This window comes from Crocodylus siamensis, chromosome 1 (genome assembly GCF_052110815.1).
Source record: "Crocodylus siamensis isolate JL-2025a chromosome 1, ASM5211081v1, whole genome shotgun sequence".
Lineage (NCBI taxonomy): Eukaryota > Metazoa > Chordata > Crocodylia > Crocodylidae > Crocodylus > Crocodylus siamensis.
Window position 1 is genome coordinate 2,811,714 of NC_143395.1, and position 14,687 is coordinate 2,826,400.

Sequence of the window (14,687 nt, forward strand, 5' to 3'; positions counted from 1 at the left end):
TCCAGGCAACAGCTAACTAATCCTTTTCACAGAGCTGCATCTTCCTTCTGAATGGTTTCCAAGTATTTCAGCTAATTTATAGCTTCTGAAAGACACTGATAATGTATGACCACTTAGATTCCCTTTTCTTCAACTGTCCATAGACTGACCAATAGCAATACAAGCCTTGCATTCCTTTGTTAAGGTAATTTTAACTGTGCCACAGGGCCTTACTACTTCTAGGCTTTGCTAAATTTACTAGGCCTTACTTTATACAAGGCCTGACTACATGGTAAACTATAATCAGGCTTTTAGCAACAAGTTGATATCTAAACAAATACACAAAAACATTTGATCTAATTTTCATAGAGCCTTCAGCAAGCACTTTTATCACACAGACATACTTTTCAGCTGCCACATTAACCATGGTCTCACATTCTTATCCGATTACCTGAACTAGCTGTAAATTCCAGTGTCCCTCTATGTGTTAAGTGCCTGGTTTGTCTTAATTAATCTAATCAACCTACTTCTTACCTCTTTTCACAGCATCCCCTCCCCCTGTCCCTTTCCATTCTATGTAAAGTCTTTTTTTTCTGCCAGTCCATTCATAGTATCAGACCAAGTAAGCTGTTGCCTACAAAAGTCATGCCTTTCTGAACTAGCTGTCTTGGCTAACCACCTCCATACCACTTTATTAGTAGGACTCAGTGCAAGTGAATGAGGCAGAGAAAGGGAGTTGAATCCAGGTCTTCCACATACTTGTTGAATGGACTTGGGGCTAAAACATCCATGAGGTCTCTTTCCTAGTCTCATGATTGGAGTCTAAATCAGCTTGTGAATACCAAAACTGTTGACTTCACTACTTCTGCAATGTACTATTCAGAATAGTAGCATACTATTACTATTTTGAAAATAGTTCCGAGTTGCTTGAAGTGACCATTTCAGGGAACACAAATATTCACCCAGTTGCATGCCGATGGGCTTCTTTAATGGGAAAATGGAGAGATCGACCAAAAGACAACAAGGAGATTGACCCAAAGTTGTACATAGCAGTGAAAATGATGCAAAAAGTGTGTCTTCTTTCTTCCAGCTTTTCCTGCAGAAGAGAGGGAATGAGCAGGAAGGATGAGAGAAGGGGTTGGCATTCCCAATGAGAAGTTTCAAAGAAGGATTTTTGCCAAAAAAGAGTGCCTCTTTCAGGTTTGCGTCATGAAAGTTAAGTAGAACATTAGAAATGCCATTTACTGGGTTGAACTGTAAATCCCTTTAGCCCAGTGTCCTGTCTCACACAGTGGCAGTGTGTGGGTGCTCTGGGGGGTGGAAAACATCGTACGTCCAAAGTCTTCCCCCTCCTGTTCCTTTTCGATTGCAGCTTCCAGCACCCAGAGTTTAGGAAGTTCAGATGTTGAGGCTGCACCCCTCTTTTCTGTTCAGTTTGTGGAAAATTTGCCCCATTTCTCAGTGATGTTCCATTGATTAAGTAACTTAGAGAAATCGCTGGCGGTGGGAACGCTTGGTCCTAGTGGCCACAAGCCATTCGGGTTCTTCATCATACCTGCTACATAATGGGTTCAAAGAACCAGGTTGTACAAGGAAGAACATTAAGTTCCAAGAAGTCTTTCAATAATTAAACAATGTACTGGAAGAACAGTCCTGTGATTGAAGCACAAGGAGGAGGTTTGGGAGTGGAGCCATGGCCATGAGGAATTTCTACACTGTTCCCATGGCACAAATCAGCCCTAAAGCCAGTTTAGTTGGATGCTGGAGAATTTCCCTGCCTGCAGGACCTCCTCCATTGGCATGCAGCTGCTGTAGTTTGCAACTACACCACCCTGTCTTCAGGGCCATGCCCGAAGAGTGGCTGGTGGAAAGGGGCTGAGGATAGACCTTTCCTGAATTTCAGCTATAGTCATCTGCTAAAACAACCATCCTGGTTGTTACCCTCCATCTCACCCAGGTAAGCAGGGAAGATGTCGCAAGCATGGAAGAACTCCTCTGTGGGTTAATTTTGGGGCCATGACCTGGGCCAGTGAAATCTGTGAGAATATAAGACAATTTCCAACAGCGGTACAAGCCTCTTGGATTGCGTTATTGATATTCCCTAAATAGAAGAAGATGGCTTAGCAGGGTTTCCTATGAGTCCATTGTATAGGAGCATACACACACAGCTCTGTCAATTCAGAACTGAGAATTAGGGAGGTTACATGCTGTATCTGAGAATCTCAAAGGCCTGATTCCAGCTACCTCCTGTTCTGAGTTCATCATGGAAGTTTTCTGGTCCCTACCACTTACAGTCTAGTGGCATTTAAAAAAAAAAAAGAAACTGTGACATTTCCTGACATGTACTAGTGTGCACACATAAATGTCTTTGGTAATCTAATGGTATGTCACCATTTATCCAAAGAACAGATTTTCCTGCCTCAGTGCTAAAAAAGGTGTTGGCCCAATCACCAGCTGATGCATGAACTAGTGTAGCACTATTGACTTAAACAGACCTAGCTCGGTGGTTCTTAACCTTTCTATATTTAAGGAACCACTCATTAGTCTAATGGTCTTAGCTTTCCCTTCTTAGACTCTTCCCTTCTTAGACCACTTAGCTTAGCTTTCCCTTCTTTCTTGACTATGGAAAAAATAACAGATCTATTCTTCTGATGCAAAGAATTAAAAATAACTGCAGCAGGTCAAAATGGTTTTGACCCTCTGGATTCCTATTTGAAATCTCTGGGTTTATCTTGTAAATCATGTGTAGGTATTTGCACACTGAATATTGTGTGGAAGCCTGCTACAGCCTTAAAAGTATTTCATGGCACCCCAGGGCTCTGACTTTGGGGATGGACCCCAGAAACACACTGCTGTAGTCAATCCCAGGTGTGTTGAAGTCAATGGGAGTTTTGAGCCATTGGGTATTGACTTCACTGACACTAAGATTTTCTCTACGGGCTTTTCTTGCTATCCACTCTCCAGTCTAATTGCTGCTTACCTGTCTGTCATGCTTATCTTTGCTCTCCTACTGCTCCATCATGTTTTACATGAGTTCTTAGCCACAGGAAGTAGGAAGAGCATCAGGTATCTTGATTCCAGCCTGATTTAGACTGGTGTAACATTTGAATCAGGCTCTTCTGGTTTATTTTCCATTGGCTCCAACTGTCTAATAATTAACTGTGTCTATTGTAGCATCTAATGACCCCCACCACCACCAAAGAGACCAGGCTCTTTCTGCATTAGCAATGGCATAGACAAGGCAGAAACAGTCTGTCCTCAGAGTACTTATAGGGAAGGCTTCTGATAACAGGCAACAGGTTGATAAATAAATAGTTGGAAGGGAGGACAAGTTAAGAGTAAAAGAAAGGATGGGTGTAGAAATTAGCAGTCATTGGTCTCAGTAGTTATCACTGGGCACATCTCCATGTGCACTGTAAAGCACAGTAGCTGATTCCACTGTGCATTAAAGTAGAGCATAAAAAAAAATAATAACATGCTCAGCAGAAAGGCTACTGTGCATTAAGCATCACCTAAAAAGCATGTGCTTGCACAAGTATTAGTGCAACCTAATATGCATTAATTTAGTACTTCATATAGGAGGCACTAAATTTAATGCGCATTAGGAAAAGAATATTAATGAATGTGTAGACGCGTCCACTGATGACCAATCTTACAAATGAAACCGACTTGAGACTTGCCTATCGTAGGGTTTTATAAAACTATTGCCATTCACCACAATATCCGAGTATCTTAAGGCAGCACTATGAAGGACTTCATGCAATTGCTGGCATTCCTTCCTCTCTGAGGCAAAAACTCAGGTCAACCCCAATTCAAAGAAGCAAAAAGAAAGCAAATACAGTAATAACACAAGCCAGTTACACAAAACCTTTTTCCAGGGAAAATAAAGATCACTGCTGAGCAAACCCAGCCAGAAAGAATTCCAGTCCAAAAGGGGTATTTCTCAGTTTAGCTATGATTAAATTCAAGCAAGAGGCTTAAAAGAAACTTTTGCAAGTTCATCCATAGTGGTCAGTTCTGTCAATTGGTGGTAATAAAAGCTATAATATATAGGGGCTTTTGTTTCCGTCATTGACAAACCTGTGTCCTCAAGTCACCAAGAAACTCCATGGAAATGGGGACAAAAAGAAGATCCATTATGGATTGAGGTTGCATTGACAAAGAAATGCTGTACACATTGCACCTGTATATCACAAGACAAATGTCTACAGGAACAGGACAGCCTGTGAGGAAGTCAGCACAGCAATGTCTGGTAAGGTAGAAGGAGAGCCCTTCCATGATCCAGAATGAAAAAGCAGCATCCAGAAGGTCTTGATGGACCACAGAAGAAGACAAGGTTGTTTGCTGTTACATCTTAACTGGACAGAGAAAAACTCTTCTCCCTTGTCAGAGGGGGCAAGACATGAGGCAACAGATTTAAAGAGCAGCAAAGCAAATTTAAATCAAATTTCCAAATTGTCAGAATGGCAGGATAATGGAAAAAAACTTCCCAGGAAAACTGTGGAGTTTCCTCCTTTGGATGTTTTCAAGCAGAAGGTGGACAAGGGTCTGTCTGGGATGGGTAAGGCACATCAAATTGCTCATCTGTGAAGAGGGTTGGATTAAATGCCCCTGTGGAGCCCTAGATGACCCCAAAATCTGGCCCTACAATTCTATGCTTCCAAACTGAAGCACTGGACAAAATATGTCACCTATAACAGAGGTCATGGTGGTAAGTGTGTTAATAAAGACCCTGGGATCTCAAATGGTCTCCAAAACCAGCAAACACCAGATGCAGATCCCGCTCCTTCAAAACTTAAAACTGCCCCTATCAACATCCCAGGAAAGGAGAAGAGTTCAATTGAATTGCAAGAGGGCAAAGAAAAATTGGGTACTAAACAGAGTATCAAGATTCCCCCATTAAAAATTGCAAATGGTGTTAAGCCAAGATAGGAAGCAACAAAGATCAATCATCTGCTACTCCAAATACAAATCCTTAACATCACTGAGACTCAATAATCAACAGTGGCTGTTGCCCAAGTGGTGTGCATGAAATGATAGGGATATAAAAGTCACAATTTAACTCCAACCAGCTCCTAAAAATAGCAGCCACTCCCCTGGAAGGGGAGGCTGGGGGCAAAACTCCTAGAGGAAAAAAAAATAGAGGCTAAGTCAACTTGTAGCCATTTCTGGGGAAAATAACAAACAAAATGAGGAAAAGGTACTCAAAAATATGGCAGCCAGTCAATTTATATCAGTCATGGAAAAAACAAGACATCACTGAAATACTAAAAAGAAAAACAATGAAAAGATGTGATCGCAGAAGTAAAATATACAGATAAATAACTCTTTAACACCAAAGTACAGCATTTCAAGACATCTCTGGAAAGTTGGCAGAAATAAACCCATAGCTCTCAGACCCAGAAATTGCCATATATTTCTGGACAAAAATCCAGGACAATTTGGTTAATCATAAGGGGTGTCTTTTCATGTGCTCCGGGGGTGGGGTGGGGTGGGGTGTGGTGAGGCCCTTTAATTAGAGTTGCTCTCGGGAGCCACTCTAATTAAGGCACCCACAGCATCATGTGTATCCAGCATCCCATACTTCAAAATGGCGGCAGGTGCGCTTTACTAAAACTCATTCAATGAGCTTTAGATAAAGCGCGCTTGGCACCGGTTTGAAGTGTGGGGACGCTGAATACACGAAATGCCAAAGCTGCTGAAGCATGCTAATTAACATGTAATTACAACATGCTGGAGCAGACATCCTGCACATCTACAGGCACCCAAGAATGCTACATGGATTAAATGCTGAAGAGAGGTTCAACAGCAGAAAATTAAGAACAGAAATGGTCAAGAGAGCCCTTAAGAAAACAAAGAACTGGAAAAATGCCAAAACCAGGAGGCTTGCATGAGCTTTGGCTTCAATATTCTGCAGCTTTGCAACCAATATTAGCAGATCACATCCAGATAGTCATACATAGGTGACATTGAGTAGAAAAATGCTAACTGCAAAAAATTAAAAGCCTGGGTCGTCCAAGCACCTTCAAACTGCCAATCAGTTATGCTTCCCATCCATATGAAAGATGTTAACACTGACCACATCAGGTAAGATTTAAAATCATTAGTTTAGGAATAGGCATTTCACATAGGAGCAAAAAGAATACAAATAAACTAAGGCACCATGAATCAGCGTCTGATTGAAACGCTGGTTATGAAGACTTCTAAATCCATGAAGAGAAACCTCAGAGATATGTGGATACAGCGACGGCCTTTGATTCAGCTCCACATTCATGGATATAGAAATCGCTGAGAATATACAACGCTCCAAAAAGCTATTAGCATATGGAAGACAGATTTCACCATCCAAGGTTGTAATCTAACTGCTGTTAATAGCCATCTTGTAAGATTCCTGAAGTCTGATAGACATGCCTTGACAAAGATTGTTAAGACCTTTTTCAGATGATACGTGCATCCAATTTGGACTAGGCAAATATCTCACAAAGGCCATGAACAAGGGTCGGATTGTAAGAGCGGATGATGTTGGGGAATTTAATATCAGAGGCAAGGATCTCTTAAGGTGATATCTCTCATTGGACTCTCTTAAGGTGATATCTTTTATTGGACTGAGGATGTGGTTGGGACAGAGTTAAACTTAATGCCAGAGGAAGTCACTGCTTCACTATCTTTTGAAGAAAGCTACAGATCTCTTAGACTTGGAGGGCATGGCTCTGTTAGCAACGCAGAAGTTAAAAAGGAAATGACAGTAGGATACAAGCGGCTACTCCCTCAACTCTTGGACTCCGGGCTCACTGGAAACAACCTCTTCTGAGCCTTTGATGCTCCAGCGGCTCCCGTGATGTTAGGCTGGACTCTGGAAAGACTAAGAGAGTCAGACAGGATGACGAGGGAACCACTCGCCATATGGGGAACCTGATACCCAAACATGGAGGTTGGTCCTCTATGTGCCTGGAAGGAAGAGGCTGAAGAGCATTCAAGATCTTGGCCCAAATCCAACTGCCCTCTGCGTGGGCAAGTAGCATTTACACAGCTAAATTTAACCATATAAGTAGCTCTTCTAGCTTCTTAGGCAGATTTTAGATCCTACTTCCCCTGGAGCAACTTGCCAGACTTGGAAAGGATCTGCTGTGGATGCTCAAACTCCATTGGGATCCTGTTTTACCCAGGAAAGGTGTGCAAATTCCTTCAAAGTCCCTGCTCTGCTGGCTGCAGGAAAAAAAACCTATGACTACCAGATTTCCTTGTCTACAACATGCCCCAAAATAAGATTCACGCCTTGTTTCTGAAAGGCAGAATACAGAAAAAAGATCTTTCCTTGCAATAAGTGACTGAGTAGCAGCAGCTAGGGAAGCAAGCCTGCTCTGTCTTCTGCTCTCTGTGGATCACATACAGACTTTACTTTGTCTTTCAGCTACTGAGCAGCAGAAACTGCTTTTACCATATTTCCTCTCATGTTATGCATACTCTAGTTTCTAGCATTTTTTTTTTTAAAGATATGTGTTGTATTTAAAAAATGTGATATTTTGTCCTGGAAGAGGACTTTTTCTTACTTCCCAGTGAAGTATTCTAACTACCAGGTCATGAGCTAGCCATTTTCCCTCTTGAAGGTGGCACACTGGGCAGTGAAGATGGCCAAAGGAGCAGAAGTCATCCTACCTCACTCTATCATGTAATATAAAGACTGTTAAATGTACAATGCAGAAACACCATTGGAGGCAGGGACAAGATCCAGAATCCAAGGTCCCCTTCAATTTTAGGCAATGTCCAACTCATTGAGCCAAGCTTCCTTCTGCTTGGTCTCCTTCTGTAGGATGTTGATGAGACCCAGTTCAGGTCTGAGGTCTGCTGGCATGAGGACCCAGCTACCTCTGCCGTTGCTGTCTACCACCCAGCTCTGGCATAGCACTGGCAGGGCCCCCCTCCACTGCATCCCCCACTGCATCTCACTGCCTAGCTGGAGCACAGTATGGGAAGAGCTCCCTACTGCTGAATGCTGCCAAAGCCACAGCTCTGCAGGCTGGATCCAAAGGACCTGTGGGTTGGATCCACGCATGAACTGTAGGCTGTCAACCCTGGCCAAGAATAGCCTGCTACAAACCATCAACTGAGATGCTCAATGTTGGACCAGAAAACCAGCATGCAGCTTGGATTAGATGGGAGCACTAGCAGGATCTTTACACAGACTGGCTGGGATGTCATGTTATGCAAACTGGAGAAACCACAGACACATGCAGAAGGTGTAATACACATGCCAAGATCATCAGCCTGTTGGCAGCAGCTGTTTGAGGCTGGCACAAGGGTGTAATGTAGTCAGTGCCCTTCATTGGGACCTCTGCAGCTGATACCACAAGCAGTGACAATAACAAGCTTGAACTAATATTGAGAATGTGATGCAGTTAAGTTCTCTTGGGACTTTACCTTACTCTTGAATAGAAGGGCAGATACAGAGGAGGTGCAGCAACTTGGTCGTACCCACCATTGGCCATGCTGCATATGAGCTCCTAGTGCAGGGTCCGCCCAGAGCTCCTGCTTCCATGACAGTCTGAAGCCCAGAAGGTGAGTGCTGCCACTACCACTCACCTCCTCCTTTCCTCTGCTAAGGCGGCAAGGAAGAGGGTGGGGAAAGGCAAACAACAGCAGCATCCACCCCTGGGCTCTGGAGCTGCATGAAAGCAGGGACTCCAGACACGTCCCTCCCTGATCAGGTGGTGAGTTCAAAGCTTTCCTACCCCTCATGTGAACCTCCATCAGGAGCCCACACTGATCAGGCAGTGAGCTCGTCCCCCACGGCAAACAAGTGGCACAGACAAAATGTGGGGGCCACATTGCTGGATCAGTTACTGCTTGAATAGAACAGTAGCAGCCTGAAAAACAGATATCCTATCTATCCATGCTAGAAGGGAGGAATAGGCTGCAATCGGACCAAGACAGGTTACAGGGGTGGGTGGATGAGAATAGGATGGGATTCAACACAGACAAGTGCAAGGTGATGCACCTGGGGAGGAACAACTGGCACCATACCTACAGGTTGGGGAACTCCCCTCTTGTCAGCACAGGGGCAGAAAACAATCTTGGAGTCATCGTTGATGCCAAGATGAATATGGGCCGGCAGTGTGGGGAGGCGGTCAGGAAGGCCAACCGCACCTTGTCCTGCATCCACAGATGCACCTCGAGCAGGTCCAGGGAGGTGATCCTCCCCCTCTATGAGGCACTGGTCAGGCCACACCTCGAGTACTGCGTCCAGGTCTGGGTGCCGCACTTCAGGAGGGATGTGGACAGCATGGAGAGGGTCCAGAGGAGGCCACTCGCATGGTCAGGGGGCAGCAGGGCAGGCCCTATGAGGAGAGGCGACAGGACCTGAACCTGTTCAGCCTCTACAAGAGAAGGCCGGGGGGGGGAATCTAGTGGCCTGTTACAAACTAGTCAGGGGGGACCAGCAGGCACTGGGGGAGTCCCTGTTCCCCAAGCACTGCCAGGAGTGACCAGGAATAACGGTCACAAGCTGGCAGAGGGCAGATTCAGACCAGACATCAGGAGGTGCGACTTCTCTGTCAGGGCGGCTAGGATCTGGAACCTACTTCCAAGAGAAGTGGTGCTGGCTCCTACCCTGGGGGTCTTTAAGAGGAGACTAGATATACACCTTGCTGGGGTCGTTTGACCCCAGTACTCTTTCCTGCCATGGCAGGGGGTTGGACTAGATGATCTGCTCAGGTCCCTTCCGACCCTAGAAACTATGAAACTATAGGCATCAAACTCACTATCTAAAATGTTGCTTGGCCAATGGATATCTGGCAGAGAAAGAAAAACCAGTCCTTCAGTATGGAGGGAAGAACAACATGTAGAGGAATAGCTAACGTAGTACTGATTATAATAAGTGCCCTAGAGACTGCCCCAAACTCTGAGGAGCCACCACAATGGCTTGGACATTTCCATCAGCATCCAGAGCCTACAATGATCTGTTATTTTGAAGATATCTTCCATATTGGAACAACATCAGCTCTAAAGAGCTGGCTCGTCCCAAGCTCAGGATGAAAGACTGACATCTCATAGGCACCAGACCATGAGACAATGCCAACAGCAACAATACAGGGCCAGATTTGGGTTCCAGTTATATTGGTATAAATCCCACATGACTGCAATGTACAGCAGGACCTGGCTCTATGTTAGTTAACTGCTTAGTATCATTGCTGGTTGCTAGAACTGCTCAGGAGTTTCCCATAGGAATTACATTTTAGATGCTAGCAGTGAAATGCAGACAGTACAACTGATGAGAGATTGCTGGAGGTGGAGCACCACAAATCTCTGCCTTCAAGCCTGGCTGAAAGGAAAGCAGGGAGCTGGGTCCTTATCCTTCCTGCCAGCTTGTGGCCCCTCTTGGTTAGGCTGGATACTGAGAGCCACAAAGGCTGAGAGAGGTGTTCAGCTTTGGGCAATCTGCCCAAAGGCAAGGAGTCAAATGAATCACAGGGCATATCTACACATGTGCATTTACTGTGCAGTAACTAAAATTACTGTGCAGTATAGGCACACATCTACACATGCACATGCATACTGTGCAGTAAATATAGCAATATATGCTGACTTGAGTGTAAGCTTGATACCTGCATCATGCAGATATCAAATTTACTCCCAGCTAGTTACTGCTCAGTAACACATGTGTAGACATCTTACTATGCAGTAATACTCTGTGTGTGGACTGACTTGGGACTAACTTCAGACTCAAGTAAGCCCACACACAGTGTTAATGAGCTTTAACGCCTGCAAGTGTAAGCACTGGCCTATGCCCACTTACTGCGCAGTAAATTTAAGTTGGTGTAAAAGCATGTGTAGACATGCCCCATGAATCATAAAGCGGGGCTGGGAAGGACCTCTGGAGATCATCTAGTCCAGCCTCTTGCCTGAAGCAAGATCATCCCTATTCAAACCATGCTGTACAAAACCTTGCCTAACATATTTTTAAAACTGCACAGGCACCTCCAGACACCTACAGGGCATATGGACCAACGACACCAAAAGCAACCCAGCCTGCCACAGGTAAAGCAGTGGGGTAAGGGCTCTCAGTGTCCTGCTGTTGCAAAGGTTGTTAAAATGCCTTGGATCCAAAGATCCAAGAAAGAGGGCCATACATGCCTCCCCTCCCCCCAACTACAGAGGAGGGCAAAACCTCGACCTTCTGTACCAATCTGACCATGGGGGAAAACTCCTTCCAAATATGGCAATTGGACTGACCTTTGTAGAGAAGCAGTCAGCAAGCCAAAAAAACTGCCTCAGTTCTCCCAGAATGGATTTTTTTCTGGAAATCCTTTTCCATGGAAAAAATATCCATTTTGGTTCTTCTGTTTCAATTTGGGATGGAAATCTTTTTTTAAAAAAATCTGATTTTCTTCCTACAAAAAGGAATTCCCATTTCCCTCACTGGCTCTGCCAATAATCCTGCCACTTTTAGCTCTGCCCCCGCCTCTGTAATCATTCAGTAAGCACAGAAAAGCAGTCACTGGCTTGGTTGTTGAATCAGCTTTGCCACTGGCATCTGTAGGACTGATGGTTAAGCACCAAGGAGGAAAAATAATGCCACTTGGTGGAGAAAGGAAAGACCTCATGAAAATAGTCTCACCATATGAGCTGGCTGGAGCCATCCCAACAGAAATGGACAAAATCCCACTGCCATTCAGAAACCTGTCCTATAGGGAGTTAAAGTCTGCCCTCAAATAGGCATGCCCAGCCTCTATTGAAATACCAGTACATGAGAGTTACCTGACTCCATCTGTAGGCAAACTAGGGTCCAAAAACCATTGTGCTACATTAACTTTCCCCAATGCTCTTAGCCAGGCCAATAAAGCAAGGGAAAATGAATCCAAGAGATAGAGAAATTCAATGAAAGCTCTGGGCGGGATACTGCTCTCGCTATACAGCATCTCAGTACAGTTATCCCCCGAGTGAAAGGGAAGCCCTTGAAGAGGTGCAGAGCAGGGCAAGTTTACTCTACTTTTCTACTTTCCCATGCTGAGCCTGGGCTAACATTATACAGGCCCAATGAGGTTTGCCTTGGGGCTTCAGAGAACAGATATTTAATGCCTTTGCAGCAGGAATGTGCAGACGTTCAACAGAGAGCCAAGCAAAGATACTTGCTTTTAGTTCTCATCCCTTCCCATTCAGTGTCCTTCTGAGTTTGGACTCTCTCTGCTGCCCTCCCCAAAAATATCAAAGCAAAGATAAGTTGCCACTAACAGGTGCTTTCAACCCTAAACCACAACCTAACCCCAGGCCCAAGCTTCCTTGGACGGTTGATGAGCCTCAGTGAACCTGCCAGTGGAGCCGGAGCCTCGTGTTTGTACAGAAATGTGAACACAGTTGGGTTTGGGGTCATTTCTGATTTCACTGGGGATGTTTTGCCCAACCCTAGCAGCTGCTCACCCTGTTTGTGGGTAGTCACCCCTCGTGGTCCATTGTCCTCCTAAGAGAAGACATCTCCATCCCTGCATCCCCAATGACCTTGTTGCATTAGGTATGTCAGCCCCTAAGAGCTCAGTCACACCACTGAGGAAATAAGCCCCCACCCCTCTGCTACCGTTCTCCATAAGGAGAGGTAAGGCATGAGGACATCCCAGCTTCACAGCTAAGACCTGGGTTTCCAGCATGCTCAAGTCCAGCAACATGGCATGCCCCCACTGGTATCATCACCACCTTGCTACTGTGGCTCATGGATATGGATGGGAAGCAAGTGGGCGTCTTTCTAGATTGGGGCAGGTGGAGCCCACAGCCCACAGAATTGGCTTTACTGTGTCCCAGGTCATCTCTTGGGGTACAGGATTGGCCTCCTAGGGAATAAAAGGGACCGAAGTGGTACGTATTAGGAATGACTTGCATTTAAGAGACTCACCTTCCTCCCGTCAACAGTGTAGAGTTTCTTCACGGTGAACTGGAGAAGCTCTGAAATCTCATCCAGGAGAGTTTTGAAGCTCCGGGCGTTCCTGTGGTTCAGGATGATGGAGCGTCGCACCCCGATTTCCCCGTTCTTAACCAGAGTGATCTTCTTGGGTATCCTGGTGCCTTGCTGGGCAAAAGGCATAGAATAGTCTTCGGACCTGCTCTCCTGGGCTCCTCTCCGCGGGGCGCCGCTCTGGGGCCCACTCTGCTGAACGCCCGCCCTTCGGCTGGCATTGCTAATGCCGATGGGCTTGATGTATTTCTTGTCAGAACAGAGGTAGCACCCTCCATCTTCCAGCTGGTCCAGCTCACTGATGCAATGTATCCCCTGCGGGGTCGTGATGGTCCGGACCCCGAATGGCAGGGGGACCCTGTGGGAGAGGTCGTCCATGAGGGCATTGAAGCTCTTGAAGCGGCGGTGGTTGATGGCCATCTTGACTCCTCCAAACTGAGGATCCCCGCTCTTGAAGAAAGTTATTTTCTTAGCTGGAGGAACGTGGGAGACAGCATTTGCCCGGGCCACGGGGGGAAGGGGCTGCTCATAGTTGTAGGGGCTGAAGGTGGACAGGTCATCGGCAGCCGCCTGAGTCATGCCTCACACTGGAAGGACACTGCAACAGAAGAAAAATATCTATTTGGACCATAGCGCACGGCACCAATGTCTGACATGTCATGGGCCCAAATGTGCCTCCGAGTAATATTATGGCATCCGCATGTAACCCACCGTGTATGTGGAAGACAGAAATGGATTCAGCCTGTGGTGTTTTCACTACTTGGAGAACTGACTGGCTCAAACAAATAGGAGTATACGCAGCTGCAAATTTACAACATTTACAAAATTTGCAACGTAACCATAGCCTTGAATAATCCAAGACTTGTTTCTATTCCCAGTTAAGTTTATGAAACACTACAGAAACCAACAGCAATATGAACCCCCAGCGTTCAAATATTATGAGCCAGACCCCTCAAGATGCATAAGATTTGGTTTCATATTTTGTCATTTTGGTTTCTGTGCCTTTCCTGGTCACAGTTTTGAGCTTTTCCCCCCCAACATCACAAGAGTCAAAATTGATCTTTTAAAAAAAAAAATTAAAGGAAAGCTGAGGCTGCCAAGATACATAGGGGTCTGTCGACTGGGGTTCTAAGAAAAATATGCAACACTGTGGGCCATTATTGAAGGAGCTGACAACACTGGGCAGAGGAGAAACTGGAATCTGGCCTTCAGTTATAAGTGCAATTAAAAATATATATAAGAGCTTAAGTATGCTTAGGTCATATGGAATTCAACCTATGTCAAGGCATCAGTATGGATATTTTAGCCTAATTTTTGGCACCAACATTTGAAAAACTTGGCCCCTCTTTTTCTGGCTCTTAGTGCTACCGAGGCCATAGCCGAAGAAGAAAGTGAGCCGGGTCCTTTTCTTTCTTGCACAGCTTGCAGAAAAGTGCCAGCTACGTTCTGCTAGATACCCTGCAACTATTACTGCCTATATAATGGTTTCACATTATGTTCTTAGTAGAGAGGAGATCTCTTTGGCAATTAAAATAAAAAAAAAAATCCTACTCTTCAACCAAAGAAATTGTGCACTTGTTATAAATGAGTAAGGCAAGAAATATACCTCTAATCACATTTGCTTCAGCTTGTTCAGTTAGCTGTAGTTGCTTGAAGCATTTTACAGCTGTTTCTTATGTCAGGAAAATAATTATGCCACTCAAAATTATTTCTGAGTGGCTCAATCCCGCTATCATTGAAATCAATGGGAATTTCATCACTACCTTCG

At 45.0% G+C, this 14,687-nt stretch overlaps 1 protein-coding gene across 1 annotated transcript in view; it reads right to left on the reverse strand.

Annotated features, from left to right (window-relative positions):
- RP1L1 (RP1 like 1) overlaps window positions 1-13,498 on the reverse strand; it is a 33,122-nt gene extending 19,624 nt beyond the window's left edge. The window contains exon 1 of the mRNA XM_090031578.1: window positions 12,860-13,498. Coding sequence (XP_089887704.1) covers window positions 12,860-13,498 — 639 coding nt within the window. The remainder of the gene's footprint in view (window positions 1-12,859) is intronic.
- Between the last annotated feature and the right edge of the window lie 1,189 nt (window positions 13,499-14,687).